The sequence below is a fragment of the Physeter macrocephalus genome, chromosome 6 (genome assembly GCF_002837175.3).
Source record: "Physeter macrocephalus isolate SW-GA chromosome 6, ASM283717v5, whole genome shotgun sequence".
NCBI classification, from domain to species: domain Eukaryota; kingdom Metazoa; phylum Chordata; class Mammalia; order Artiodactyla; family Physeteridae; genus Physeter; species Physeter macrocephalus.
Window position 1 is genome coordinate 55,921,567 of NC_041219.1, and position 15,368 is coordinate 55,936,934.

Genomic DNA, 15,368 nt, shown 5'->3' on the forward strand with positions numbered 1-15,368 from the left:
GGGAAAGGGGGGCCGAGGAAGTGATGAAAGACAATGGATTAAAGGGAGGAATCCCTTTTCGCAGCAACGGGACCTGCAGAGATAACTGGGCCAACCTAATTCCATCAGGAAAGGGGCAGCGAGAACTTCGAACCACGAGTAGGATTGAGAGATTTCTGAACCTTTGTCATTATTCTGCCTCCATTCCTTACCCTCAACAATTTCTTCACAGAGATGAAAAGGTCACAGTTTTCACAAAGAGCAAGAGCTAGCACTTTTGTAACACTAACTCTACCTATTTAGTCATGACAACAACCCTATGAAACAGCAGCTCTTTTTACCCCATTCTCCAGATGCGGAGATTGAGACCCGGAATGCCGAATGATGTTCCGGGCTGGCCAGAGAGCTCAAAAACTTCGGAGCTATGATTCGTGTGCAGGAGTTGGGCTCTGTCGTTACAGAGCGCCAATTTCACGCCGTGCCCCGTGCCTGGTTCTAGGGATACCGTCTTGCAGTCTTGTGGTCTCACAGCTCTGAGGCCTTGTCCTTTTGATGTTGAGCAGCCTTGCAGTGTTTGGTTCCAGAGAGCTTCTGGAGGGAGAGGCTTGAGCTCACTTTCGAAGTAGTGAAGAGTCAGACATGAACTCAATTTAACCAAACCCTCACCTTATTCGCTTTCTAATATGACCAAAGATATGAGCCTTGGGGCAACACAGGAGGTAGTGCTGGGCTGAAAAGCAAACACAGATGTTTTTAGCCCCGGTGGGGCCCCAGGCCCTGATACAGGAATTAAAGTCCCGCATCCCAATCCTACTCAACTCCTAAACCTGCTCAACCCCTGATTGGATTGAACTGACCAGCCCATCGTTCTAGCTGCCTGACAAAAGAAAGGCTATTCCCTCCCGGAAAAACAACAACAGCAAACTAACTTCAGCTACTATGGATCCTTAGACACCATCTATGGCATCAAATAAAAATGATAAGACCTGTGAAGAAACAAGAGAATTTGGTTCATAGTCAAGAGAAAAATCAGTCAATAGAAACAGATCTATAGACAGCCCAGGTGTTGGAGTGATTAAATAAAGATTTGTAAATCACTATAATAAATACGATTTTAAAAAATTTCCAGGAGGAGATGGACGTAATAGGTGAAATTGAAATCCTACAACTGAAAAATACAATAGCTAAACCAAGTATTCGCTGGATGGGATTAATAACAGATAGGATACATAGAAGAAAATATCTATGACCACGAGGACAGGGAAAGAGAAATCATTGAAACTGAAGAATAGAGAGAAAAAAATTGACAAGTGAACAGAGCCTCAGTGACTTTGGGGACAGAATTAAGTGGTATAACACGTGAGTCATTGGAATTCCAGAGGAGAAGAGAAAGAATGGGACAGAAAAAAATGTTTGAAGAGATACAGATGGATAAATGTCTAAAATTGATAAAAAACCAAACCAAACCAAACCCCAGCAACTCTCTGTATTGATTTGCTCAAACAATGAACCCACATCTGAAACAGCCTCTGCAACTGTAGTCACCACCTGATTACGTTTATGATGATCCGTAGCCATTCTCCAAGCTCCGTCTCTCTTCTGCACAGGCCAAATCGGCAAATTGGATGTGGATGTGGGTTTCCTGGAATTAGTCTCCTGGATTAATGGATCTCATGGAGCTAGTGTTCCAATAGTTCAGAGCCAGTGTCCAATAATCCTCAAAAATCTGTTTATTTTCCTTTCTCCAATGCACACATGCTGGTAAATGTCTGCAGGTCATCTTGGGGGAAGACTTGGAGAAAGATGAACAGTACACATTTTTGTCAACATAACAGGGTTTCTCCTCATGTGACATGGCCTCCCCTTCATTTAAGGACTCCTCCGTCTGTAAATTGGCTCAAGTCTGGGAATCCACTGAGGGGCCATGACTCGCTGTTTTGGTGATTCAAGCCTGACTTCCATTCATGAGACCTATAACTTTTCTGCTTAAACAGATCAAGTAAGAATTTAGAGTGTTTTCCACTGTTTATTTTCTAGAGGTACTTTAATGAACTGGCCAGCACCATAGGTCTTGGTGAGCCAGACTATCCTGAATACTGCTTTGGCTCTCCTATCCTTTACAGTAACCATGCCCAGCTCATCTTTGGTGATCACACGCTACAATTTGGCCCCCGATACCCCAGGATCCTAGTTGGATGTTGTTCCCATGGCAATTAGGAATCTCAGTTCCCAGTGTAATCTCTGATCTATAGAGAAGGGCACACAGAGCTCTTCAAGGCTACTGGACTTCCCTCGTAAACTTTGTCCTCACAGCTGTGGTGAGAGGTCTGTTCTCTGGCATTGGTGAGCGAGTCTCACGTGACAGATGCATTTTAACATTCCAGTCTCCTGAAGTCTTTGGATACCTTCCTCTTCAGCAGATCAAGGAAGTTCTGGCATTTCCACTTCATTTAGTGTAGACTAACTTTTGGCCCTTGTTTCAGTCAATCAACCATACCAACTCTTAGAGGCATTCCAAGCCCCTGGAAGTAAAACAGGGAATCCACAATCTTTGCTTAGTGGACCTATGTCAGTAGACTTGGCTCAATCAACTTTATGTTCCCTCCATCTTGATCCCTCACCCTTACTATACATCCCCACATCTATCCCCTATATTTTAATCTATATGTTAGAGGTATCATGCAGTTCTTTTGGTGTGTATCACACCTCCTCATGGGTCACTCTTTGTGCCTTGTTCTTTGGGGTCTGCGTGGAGTCAAATCCAGTTATAGGGTTGGTGGGGATGGGTCCTGAGGAGTATTAGCATTGCCCGGCAAGTAACTACCTCAAAGGACACCAGTACGACTCTTTAGGAAAAGGAAAACGAACTTTCTTGGGCAGGGGTAGAAGGTGTTTCTACTGGCAGAGAAGACTGTAGTTTAGGGACTTGAGGTCCCAGCTTCATCAGAATCTGCCTGTATGCTCCTGTTCCAATTTTCAGGACCCCATTCTTACCCAACAGATGACTCAACTTTAACAAAAGAGGCCTTGCAAGGATGGGAATTCAATTTGTGTTGTAATTCAGGCAGGATTAGACTCTGGCTTTGGTTTTCAGAAATCTTGACCCTGCAAGAAAATAAGGTTTTTGTTCCTTTCTTTTATTTTCTTCCTTTTCTTTTTTTTCCCCCAGAAGTCATAGAAGTTTTCAGGTGCTATCTGAAGACCTTGAGCTGGGAATTTAAATCCCTGAGCTCATCGTTTTCTTTTTCTAAGTTTTCTAGCACAATTAGCAATAACCAACCAACAAATCCACCCCATGACATTCCTTACTTTGACTAAAACGTTCTAAGGTAGCAAATACTTGGTCATCCGGAGTCTTGCCTTCTGTAGGAACTTTGTCACCGGTGTCTAAGGCTAAAATTTGAGTAACTCTTTTGCCATTTCACCAGTGCCCTCTTCACCAATGGCAATAGATTTCTTAGTGCCTTTAAATCTAATCAGATCAGAAAACCAATTCCAGAAAACTCAGAACCAATTCAGAGAACCCATTCTTAGATTCTGCTCCTTAGGAGCTATTCTCGGTACGAAATTTTGTATCGGTCGGGGCTCAGCCATGGAAGCATATGTATACATACATTCAGTTCAGGATTGCAGGGAATTGGCTCATGCAATTGTGTAAGGTTGTTGTCTCCATGTCTGATGCTGAAGCTTGAAGTAGGTAGGTTACAGGGTAGGTAACCAGAAAAGGACCATGAATGCAAAATAAGGGGAGATCAGGAGTAGCTACAACTCATAAGCACAAGCTTGAACCCTATGAGGACAGGCTGAAACACACATCCATTCTATTGCCTTTGACCTTGGTGGGGAGCATATCCTATAGAGGCTGGAGTGTTTCACCTTGGAGCTAAACACACACACACACACACACCTGGCTCAGGAGTCAGAGAAGCTGAAGGCAAAGGCAGAGCAATTGTAAAGCCCAGCTGCTGCTTCATGCCAACAAGGTGGATCAACCCATCAGCAGTGACAAATGTGAACTACAAAATGCTTCCTGCTTCCTTTGTATCTTCTGAATCTCGTGGGAATCTCCCTCATGAACCACCTTGACTGGAGACATAGTAGAAAGACAATTCTGGGAAATATAGCTCCACCTGGTAAGGTGACTGATTACAAAGCCATCACACATGTGTGCACAGAGCTTCAAAAACATGAAGCACCATCTCCAGAGCTAGAGGGAGAAAAATACATCCCACTGTTGAAGAGGTTTGAACACTTCTTTCTTGGGAATTGATAGAACAGATGCACACACAAAAAACAGTAAGGATGTAGAAAATCTGAACAACACCATCAAACAACCCAACGTAGTAGGCATTTATACAACATCGCATTCCCAGAGTACAGAATATACATTCTTTTTAAGTGCACATGGAAACATTCACTAAGATAGATCGTATGCTGGCCCGTAAACACATCTCAATTAAGTTTCAAAAGACTGAAATCATGTAGAGTATGCTTTTTTGGTCATAATGGAATTAATTTAGAAACCAGTAAACAGTAAATTATCTAGAAAGTCTCCAAATATTTGGAAATTAGGCAGCAACTGAGAACAGGGTCAGAGAAGAAATCACAAGAGAAATTAGAAAATATTCTCAACTGAATGATAGTGAAAGCACAGTGCTATGGATCTGATGTTTGTGTGTCCCTCCCCCGCCCACCCCCCCAAGACTCATGTGTTGAAATCCTAACACCCCATGTGATGGTGTTAGAAGGTGAGGCTTTGGGGAGGTAATTAGGTCATGAGGGTGGAGCCTTCGTGAATGGCATTAATGCCCTTATAAGAGAGGCCTTGCTTCCTCGCTCTGCTCTCCATCATGTGAGGATACAAGGAGAAGGCAAACCAGGAAGTAAGTCCTCACGAGACACTGGATCTGCTGGCACCTTGATCTTGGACTTCCCATTCTCCAGAACTGTGAGACATAAATGTTTAAGTCACCCACTCTATGGTAATTTGTTATAGCAACTGAAGTGACTAAGACATACACCATATGAGAATTTGTGGAATGCAGTTAAAGCAATCTTTAGAGGGAAATTTATAGCTTTAAAAAAAATTTATTTATTTATTTATTTATTTTTGGCTACGTTGGGTCTTCGTTGCTACGTGTGGGCTTTCTCTAGATGCGGCGAACGGGGGCGGGGGCTACTCTTCATTGCGGTGCGCAGGCTTCTCATCGCGGTGGCTTCTCTTGTTGCAGAGCATGGGCTCTAGCACATGGGCTTCAGTAGTTGTGGCGAGCGGGCTCAGTAGTTGTGGCTCACGGGCTCTAGAGCATAGGCTCAGTAGTTGTGGCGCACAGACCTAGTTGCTTCGCGGCATGTAGGATCTTCCCGGAGCAGGGCTCGAACCCGTGTCCCCTGCATTGGCAGGCAGATTCTTAACCACTGCGCCATCAGGGAAGCCCCAGAAATTTATAGCTTTAAGTGCTACCACTAGACAAAAAGAAATGTACAAAACTAATGATCAGAGCTTCCACCTTACAAAGGTAGAGAAAGAAGAGCAAACAAAGCCTAAGTTGAAGGAAGGAAATAATAAAGATGAGAGCAGAAATCAATGAAGTAGAAATCAAACATTAGAGAAAACCAACAAAGCCAAAAGTTGGCTTTGAAAAGACTAATTAATTTGATAACATTTAGCTAGACTGATCAAGAAAGAAAAGAGAAAACAAAACTTATAATATCATAAATGAAGGCAAGGACATCGTTACAGATCACATAGACATTTGACAGGTGACTAGAGAATATTATGACAGTGTTATACCCATAGATTTGACAACTCAACTGAAATGGATAAATTCCTTGGAAATATACCTTGTTAAACCTGATATAAGTGTGCATAGAAAACTAAAATAGCGCTCTATTAAATAAATGAAATTCATACTTTAAAATTTTCCCACAAAAAGAACTCCAGACCCAGATGGTTTTACTGGTGAATTTTATTACACATTGAAGAAAAATATCAATCTCATGCTAGCTTTTTCAGAAAATAAATGAGGAGAGAACACTTCCTAATTTGTGTGATGAACCCAGCAGAACGTTGCCAGAGAAGGTAACAGAAAATTACAGGTCAATGTCCCTCACAAATATAGATACAAAAATCTGCAACAAGATATTTATAAATAAAATCAAGCAATATTATAAAGGATAATACGTCATGACACAATGTTGGTTCAACATATGAAACCGATCTATGGAGTTCAACATATTAAAGAACAAAGAAGAAAAGTCATATACAATTTCAAGAAATGTATAAAAAGCATGTGACAGAATTCAACACCAATTCATGATAAAAAGCTCTCAGCAAATTAGAAATACAAGAAAACTTGGGCTTCCCTGGTGGCGCAGTGGTTGAGAGTCTACCTGCCAATGCAGGGACACGGGTTTGGGCCCTGGTCTGGGAAGATCCCACATGCCGCGGAGCAACTGGGCCCGTGAGCCACAACTACTGAGCCTGCGCGTCTGGAGCCTGTGCTCCGCAACAAGAGAGGCCGCGACAGTGAGAGGCCCGCGCATCGCGATGAAGAGTGGCCCCCGCTCGCCGCAACTAGAGAAAGCCCTCGCACAGAAACGAAGACCCAACACAGCCCAAAATAAAAAAGAAATAAAAAAGAAATACCAGAAAACTTTTCCAATCTGATAAAAGACATTTATGGAAAGCTCACAGCCAAAATCATACTCCATGGTGATATTTATATATCATTGGAACAAAAGAAGGATGTGTGTTCTCTTCTGTTCAGCGTTTTACTGCATGGTAACCTTTGCAAGTGCAATAAAGCAAGAAGAAAGAACAAGAAATAAAAAACATGTAAAGTAGGAAAAAAAGAAATAAAGTTGTCTTCGTTCACAAGTGATAATATTTTTTACAAAGAAAAATAAAGGAATCTGGGGAATTCCCCGGTGGTCCAGTGGTTAGGACCCGGCACTTTCACCACCGAGGGCCCGGGTTCAATCCCAGGTTGGGGAACTAAGATGCCTCAAGCCATGAAGTGTGGCCAGAAAAAAAGAAAAGAGAAAAAAAGGAATCTACAGATAAATCCTACTAGAATTAATATGTGAGGTGAGCAAGGCCGCAACATATAAGGTCAAGGTATATACTAACATAAAACAATTGGAAAATGAAATTTTAAACATATCTTTTACAATACTGTAAGGTATCATAAAATAAAATATTTAAGAATAAATCTAATGAAAGAAATATAAGGCCTCTATACTGAAATCTATAAAACATTGCAGAGAGAAATTAAACAAAACCTAACTAAAGGGAGAGCTATTTTAGTGTTTTGGGTTATGAATTAACAAGTTGGTTCTAAAATGTGTATGGAAATGCAAAGGATGCAGAAAAGCCAAAATAATCTTGTAAAAGGAGAACTAAGTTGGAGGATTTACGTACAGTACTTTGTTTCAAAGTTAATACAAAGCTACAGTAGTTAAATGCCAGTTAAATTGATATATTAATGGAACAGATCAAAAAGGCCACCCATATATAGTCAACTGGTTTTCTGGCAAAGGTGGCAAGTTAATTCAGTGGGGAAGGTGATAGTCTATTCAGAAATGGTGCTTGAACCATCTATTTGTATGAAAAAAATGAACTCACACACCTTATACCATATACATATGTATATACATATATACTTATACCATACATAAAAATTAATTTGATGTGAATCAAAGACCTAAAACTAAAAGGCACAACTATAAAACTTCTAGAAGAAAACATAGGAGGATATCTTTGTGACCTTGCGGTAGGCAAAGATTAGGCAGGACAGACAGAATTCTAATCATAAAAGAAAAAACCCAAAATACTGGTCTTTATCAAAATTAAAAACTACATTTCAAGAGACAAGATTGAGAAAATGAAAAGGCAAATCACGGATTGGGAGAAGATATTCATAACATGTACATCTAACAAAGGATTTGTTTCCAGAATACAGAAACTCCTACAATTCACTAAGGAAAAGATAAACAGCTCAAAAGAAAAAAAAAAAGGACAAAACAGATAATTTACAAAAGATATATATGTATAGTCAATAAAATCATGAAAAAATTATCTGCATCAATAGCCATCGGGGAAATGAAATTAAAGTTGCAGTGCAGTAGCAGTGCATATCCACTAGAATGACTAACATGTTAAAAAATTAATCAGACTAAGTGGCCAGCATATGAAGAAACTTGAACTCTGGATCATAAAAAGACAACTATTTTGAAAAACTGTTTGGCGGTTTCTGATGAAATTAAACACCTCCCCTAAGACCCAGCAAACCCACTCCTAGGTATTTACCCAAGAGAAATGAAAAGATATACAAATCTTCCTCAACTTACAGTGGGGTTACGCCTCATAAACCCATCGTAGGTTGAAAATATGTTCAGTTGAAAATGCGTTGAATACACCTGACCTACCGAGCCGCACAGCTAAGCCTCGCCTACCTTAAGTGTGTGCTCAGAACGCTTACCTCAGCCTACACTTGGGCAAAACCATCCAACACAAAGCCTACTTTATAAGGAAGTATTGACTACCTCATGAAAAACCACTGTAAGTCGGGGATGTCTGTATTCTCAAAAATACTTAAACAAGAATGTTCGTAACAGCTTTATTCACAGCAGTCCAAATACCCATCATCACGTGAATGGGTGTGAACATGTGATATGTTCCTACAATGGGATACTAGTCCACAGCGGCAACAGCAACCTTGGATACATGCAATAAAATGAATGAAATCTCAGAAATTTTGAGTAGAAGAAGTTGGACACAAAAGTGTACATACTGTGTGATTCCGTTTATATGAAATTCTGGAGCTGGCAGAAGGAATCTTCGAGACAGAAATTAGATCTTTGGTCATCTGGAATGGGGGAGAGGATTACCTGCACATGGGCATAAAAGGTCTGGAATGATGGAAATGGTCTATATCTTCATTATGGTGGTGGTTACACAGGTGTACGGTTAGCCATATATTTAAAATCTGTGCTTTATACTGAATGCAAGTTACATTAAAAATTATACTAAAAATCCCAATCCTATTGATCAGTCAGAGTGTTGGCTGATATCTTGAATGGACGAAGATCCCCGCCTCACCACCATACACAGATAAATCATGTCCTCCTTGGGTTGGAGACAGTAATAAAGGGTAAATCTAGCTCCTCTCTTATTACAAAGCACTTAAATAATAGTGGCTAAAAAAACATGTTTTCTATTCTTAAAAACAAGCAAATAGAAAAAGTACACACACACACACACACACACACACACACACACACAGAGCCTCCTTTAATAACCTGTTTCCCGACAATTCTCTCATGATGGCAGAAAGTTCTGCTTCAGGTCTAACTTAAATCTCTCATGCTGTGTTTGTATTGCTCCTTTCTTTGGGTCTTTGATAAGTTGGAGCTTTCCCAGGTCTGGACGTGAGCTTCTCCTTTAATGGTACAAGGCGATCTTTCGCCTTGTAAGGGGCGGAGTTTTAGGACGTTGTGCGTACTGACGCAGGGAGCCCCTGGCGCAGCTGCACTCTTCCGTGGCTCTGCCTCGTGACAGAACTGAGGTCCCTGAGGAATTTGTCGGGACAGCCCCGGGCCCATGACCTGGCAGGTGTGCGCCCAGGTGCCCTGAGTACACCGGCTCTCCCTTTCCTTCCATACAGGAGATGCTGAAGGACGAGGTACGGACGCTCACTTACCGGAATTCCATGTACCACAACAAGCACGTGTTCAAGGACAAGGTCGTGCTGGACGTGGGAAGCGGGACCGGGATCCTCTCCATGTTTGCTGCCAAAGCAGGGGCCAAGAAGGTGTTTGGGGTGAGCATGCCACTCCCTCCACTGGCCTCTGCGGGGACGCCGCCTTGCTGGGGCCACGCCCTCCAGGAGGAAGTCAGACATAGCTCTCAGGAGGTGGGCAAGCTCCCCGGCTCCCTGTCACCCGGGCATTGCTCCTGGCCTTGTCCTGGAGTAGCTGACATCTGTGGAGGACTTTTGACTTTTCTGAAACCATGTTGGTGTCCTCATTACCTTAGAGTCCTTAGCCCTGCTGTGGGCTGTGGTGGCAGGGCAGGGTGGCCACACCTGTGAGCCGTGGTTGGAATCTCCACTATTCCACTCCCGAGAAGTGTGATCTGGACAATTCGCTTCTCTTCTGGACCTCGGTTTCCCCATCTAAAAAATGGGCGTAATTACAGCGCCTTGCCCACGGGGTGGCTATGAGGAGTGAGTGATTTTAATACGAAAGTCAAGCGCTTAGAATGGCGCCTGGCGTAAGTCAGATGCTCGGTATTTACTAGTATAGTTGGGGCCCTAGGTGGTCACAAGACGGTCTTCTTTCTCTGTTCTTTAAAGGCAAGTTGGTAGATTTAATTCTGCTGTTCTGGCTACTGCTGCCTCTCCAGCTAGAGGTGGTAGTGGTGGACCTTCTGGGAAGGCTCCCGCAATGCAGCTGCACACAGCCTGAGGACGGGGGGCTGGGAGGGTCCGGAGCTGGGAAGAAACTGAGAAAGAAGAGGTCTGAGCTTCCGACTGACATTTGAAAAATGCAGTGGGTCTAGGGCTGGAAGATGGGAATTCATCTTGATCAAAATTCAAGGCACACTGCAGTCAAACACCCAGCACGTGCACGGGACAGCCCAACGCAGAGGCTGGCGGGGAGCTTTCAGTGGGGCTTCATTAGCTCCGTCATCCTGCAGCCTGTCCTGAGACCCCCTGGCTCCCGGTTGACTAGAGCCCTCCAAGTCCCCGTGTCCCCCCATCAGTGCCTGTCCCTAAGCCCCTGGCAGGAACAGCAGCCTCCTCCATGCCTGACCCGGAAGGTACCGGGGCCTTGGCGGGAGGGGGTCTCTGGGACACCTGAGCCGTCTCAAGACACCTCTGCTGTAGCCTTGACTGGGAAAGCTATGGTGTACTCACCTGAGGTGCGTGTTGAGGGTACGGGGCCAGCCCGGATGCCCAAGGTCAAGTCCTGCGCTTTTCACGGGACTCTGCCCCTCCCCACCGGCCAGCCTTCCTTCCTTCACAGGGCCTCCCCTCCAGGATGGGGGCTTCTGGCCAAGGGACCGACTCCCCTTCCAAGGCGCTCACAGAGCCTCAGGGCAGGACGTACACCCCCTGTAACGCCCCACCCTCCCTCCCAGGGTGGCTCTTGAGGCCCCAGCTCAGCTCCGGAATCGGACGGGAGCCCGGGGCTGAGCCGGGCAAGGCAGGGCTGCCCGTCCTTCTCTTCCAGGTGCGGGGCTCCAGCCGTAGGTCTTGGCAGCTGTCCCTGTGTTTCCAGCAACCTGGCCTCCCCGCCGGGCCCAGGCCTCCTACCCCCAGGCTGGGGCTTGGTCTGCTGTTCCCACAAGGTCCTGCTCTCAGCGGATGCTCAGCGAATTTCTCAAATACCTTGGCCCTTTGCCTAGGAGATCTGGGGAGCCTGGAAAGACTTCTAGATTCAAAAGAACCCATTCTTTCAAAGGTGGAGCCTGCGGAAGGAATGAGAGTTAACAGGCGTCTGCCCATGGGGTGGGGAAGGATCTTAAGATGCCCTGAGGCCCTGACTTGCCATTTTCAGATGGTCCTTCTTCTGGACCGTGCCGTTTAACCAGGGAGGGGGCTGGGGGTGGGAGAGTGACCTCAGGGAGGCTCGCAGCCACTCTGGGGGTCTCTGCCTCCCGCCTCCTCCTCTCCCGGGAGGGATGTGACTGTGCCGGGAGAGTGAGGCCTGCCAGCCCCTCCCAGATCTCCCAGCTCAGAGACTGGGCCCTCCATGGTGGGGCAAAGGCAGACCAGCGGAAGAGCCGCTGGCCCGTGTGCGTCGGGAGGGCTGTGGGTTAGGTTTTCATCTGCCACGAAGTAGCCGTGCAGCTGTGGGCGGGTCACCGCACCCCTCCAGACCTCCGCCCCTCCATCTGTTAAACTGGCCCCGGACATGCGGTGATTCTTCCTCCTTTGCTCTGTGTCCTTTCTAGATTGAATGCTCCAGTATTTCTGACTACTCAGAGAAGATCATTAAGGCCAACCACTTGGACAACAGTAAGACTTACCTCTGCGTGCTTTCCCGCGGATGGAAGGGGGTGAGGGGACTTGTACTTTCTTGTCTGGGTGGCAGAGACTGACATAGGAGCGCTTGGCCTTGGAAACGTGGAGGCCAGCTGAGGCCCTGTTAGCAGGACTGTGCTCACGGGGCTCCGAGGGTCCCAGTCCCTGCCAGGTCAGCCAAGGGCACGTCTGTCCCAGCTCAGCCTCCAGGGAGCCCAGCCTGAGGCTAAATCCTTCATTTCCAAGCCCTCTGCCTGGCCCCAGCCGTAAGCATCTGTTGAGTTTTGCAAAATGGCAGCCATTCCTCCACCTCTTCCCTCTCCACGAACCCTAGCCCTACCTCTCTTGACATCCACCTAGTGGCATCCCCCCAGACCCCAGGCTCTTCCTTTGGAGAAATGCAGTCCTCTCACGCCACAGCCCCTGCTGCTGATGGGGCTGTCTTGGCAAGGAGGTTGCCCTTGGGAGCGGGACCTTCTTGCAGCTGGAGTCTGAGTATAAAGATATGTGCGTTCCTTTCCCTTCCTCTCCTCCTTGCCCACGTGTCCGTGACATCCCTGGCCCCTCCCTCTGGGACCCGTCGTGAACAGACTCACTCTCGCGAGGGTCCCCGGTCAGAAGCATTTCTGTGTCTCCCATCGGTCAGCGGGATGAGATTCAGTCCCCAGGCCCTGTGCTGAGTGGGGCCAGATCACTCAGGGTTTATAAACTAGGAAAACAAGGTTGGACTTTTTCCCTAAGGATGATGAAGAATTTCCGAAGGATTTTAAGCAAGGGAGGAGACTTGTCTATGGTGAATGGGTTGGGATAGGCTGTAGGCATCAGAGTGCCGGTAGAGGCTATTTCACAGCCCCGGGGGGAGGTTAGGCCTCTTGTGTGGCCAGGGTGGCAGCCGTGGAGGTGGGAAGAAGTGACCTCTTGGGCGATGCTGGGAAATAGAGGCCAGAGGACCCGCTGACGGACTGCCTGGGGCAAGAGAAACAAGACAGGAGCAGGGCTGGCCTTTTGCCTTGAGTAAGAGTGGATGGTGGAATGTTGAGTGACAGGAGGGAGGAGGAAATCAAGGGTTCTCCTTGGCATGGGTTAGGTCTGCGATCCCTGGGGAGACGCAGGTGGACGTGTAGAGTGAGACTCGGATATGAATCTGGAGTTCCGGGGGGGTCAGGCTCTGTGGTTGGCTGGGGGGGTCTTCAGCGTATAGATGTTATTTAAAGCCCCAGAACAAGTTCCCTCAAGGATAATGTAGAGCTACAGGAGAGAAATGGGCCAAAGATGGAGCTCCGGCGTATCTCAGCATTTGAAGGTCAAGCAGAGGAGAAGAGGCCAGCAAGAGGCAGAGAAGATACAGTCAGCGAGGTCAATGGACCTTCGGGAAAGAGGACTAGAGGAGGAGGATGCCAGGGGGTCAAGTAAGATAAGAACGGAGACGTGGCCGTTGAATGATTGTGACCATGGAGGATATTGGGGTTCTTAACAGGCGCAGCCTGGGTGGAGGGTGGGGATGGAAGTCCAGGTAGAGTTGGTTAAGGAGAGACTGTGAAGGAAGGGCTATAAATAGCTCCTTTTGCTGTGATGGGGAAACAGAAAAACGGAACTGTAGCGACAGGGAGAGGTGAGGCCAAGGAAGGGAGTTGGTTTTTAAGGGTAGGAGATACGAAAACGTGTGTACGATCCCATCGTCCTGTAGATAGACAGAAAAAATTGCAGATCTGGGAGAAAGTAAATTCAGAAGCAAGGACTTTGAGAAGGTAAGAGGGGGTGAGATCCAGAGCACAGGTGGGCTCACATCCCCCCGCCCCGACCTCCGGCTTGGTGTCCAATCTCCCTTGGTTTCGGGGGAGCAAGATCTCTCTGTACACTCGTTGGCAAAGTCCTTGACCCGTGCAGAAGGGACAGAGGGGGTACCTCTCGACTTGCCTACGAAAGATGGAGAAAGAAAACCGGCCAATTCCTTCTCTACAAGGGAGACGGAGCCTGGCGTCCTCGTGTTTTCATCTGACCTCCCGCCCCCAACTCTGAGAAATACGGCCAATGCTTCTCCCCACTTGAGAGGTGTGGAGACTGAGGTTAGGAGACGTGGGGCAGAGCCTCTGCTCTCGGCTGCCGTTCCTGTACTCTTTCCCAAAGTGTGTTTAGTTTGACAAGGAAGCACCGACGGGAGTGCCTGCCAATCCTGAAAGTGAAAGTTCAAACCCCTTAGGAGGGGAGCGTGTGTGCAAATACCTGTGGGATCAGATTCCTCTCCGAATTACTGAGTCTCAACCCTGGGGGGCCTCAGGAGCCTCCAAAGCATATTTGGATCCTCCCCTGTCTCTGCACAGTGATTCCTGCCCTCGGGGGTCTGTCCGGCCCCCTTACCCTGTATCTGTCTCTCTCGCTTCCAGCTTTTGGGGTCTGGTGGGCCAGCCTCCCTGGCTCACCTCGGTCCTCTGCAGAGGGTGATGGCCCTGCAGCCTCAGCAGAGTGGGGACGGGCGCCCAAATGGGAGGAATCCCTGACCTTCGGGAGGGGAGGGGCAGCGCCCTCAGAGGCCCCTCTGGCTCACAGGGGTCCTCGAGGCCCCTCCTCCCCTCCCCTGCCTCCAACTCTTGTAATTTTTTTATTCCCCTTCCTTTTTCTCTTTCCTCCTTTTCCTCTTCTTTCTTTTAACCTTCGGAATATCCCAATTTACAGAAAAGGGGCAAATACAGCTGTTTTTCCCTCTGAGTCTTGGAGCAGGCTGTTGACACGATGCCCTGTCATTCCTGAACACGTCAGTGCGTGTTTCCTACAAACAAGGGCACTTCCCACGTAGCCACACGCAACCATCCAAATCGGGAGGCCAGCGTCCACCGCCGTCATGGTCTCGTGCTTAGGCTCCATCTGAGGCGGGCTTTTGATGCAGCAGCATGTCCTTCTCGACAAGAGGACTTGGTTCTGACCCGCCCACTGCGCTTTGTTGTCCTGTCCTGGTTTCCTTCAAGCCGGGACTGTCAGACTCCCATTAACCTTCGTGGCCTCGACGCCTGACAACCGCAGGCCAGTGTTCTGTGGGGTGTCACTCAGTTTGGGGGTGTGGGACACCTCCTCACGGCTGGGTTCAGGCCACCCGTCCTGGAGGGATGCCTCGGATGTGAGGCTGCATCCTCATGGCGTCCTGGGTGGCGTCCTCGCAGTGTAGATGTGTCCTGTTGCGACGGCGTTTGCCTTGATCCCTGGCCTGGGTTATGTCCGCCAGCCTTCTCCCCCTACGTTAGTGATTAGTAAGGTTTTCTGGGAGAGGTACTTTGAACCATGGAAATATTTCCTTCCTCCCCGTTAATTGCCCTTTTTTTTTTTTTTTTTTTTTTTTTTTTTTTTGCGGTACGCGGGCCTCTC

The 15,368-nt window shown here is 47.0% G+C and overlaps 1 protein-coding gene across 2 annotated transcripts in view; it reads left to right on the top strand.

The window, feature by feature from the left end:
• PRMT8 (protein arginine methyltransferase 8) overlaps positions 1 to 15,368 on the top strand; it is a 173,533-nt gene that overhangs the window by 123,025 nt on the left and 35,140 nt on the right. For both annotated transcript variants that reach the window (XM_024129211.3, XM_024129212.2), the window contains 2 exons: positions 9,648 to 9,803; positions 11,942 to 12,005. In XM_024129211.3, coding sequence (XP_023984979.1) covers positions 9,648 to 9,803; positions 11,942 to 12,005 — 220 coding nt within the window. The remainder of the gene's footprint in view (positions 1 to 9,647; positions 9,804 to 11,941; positions 12,006 to 15,368) is intronic.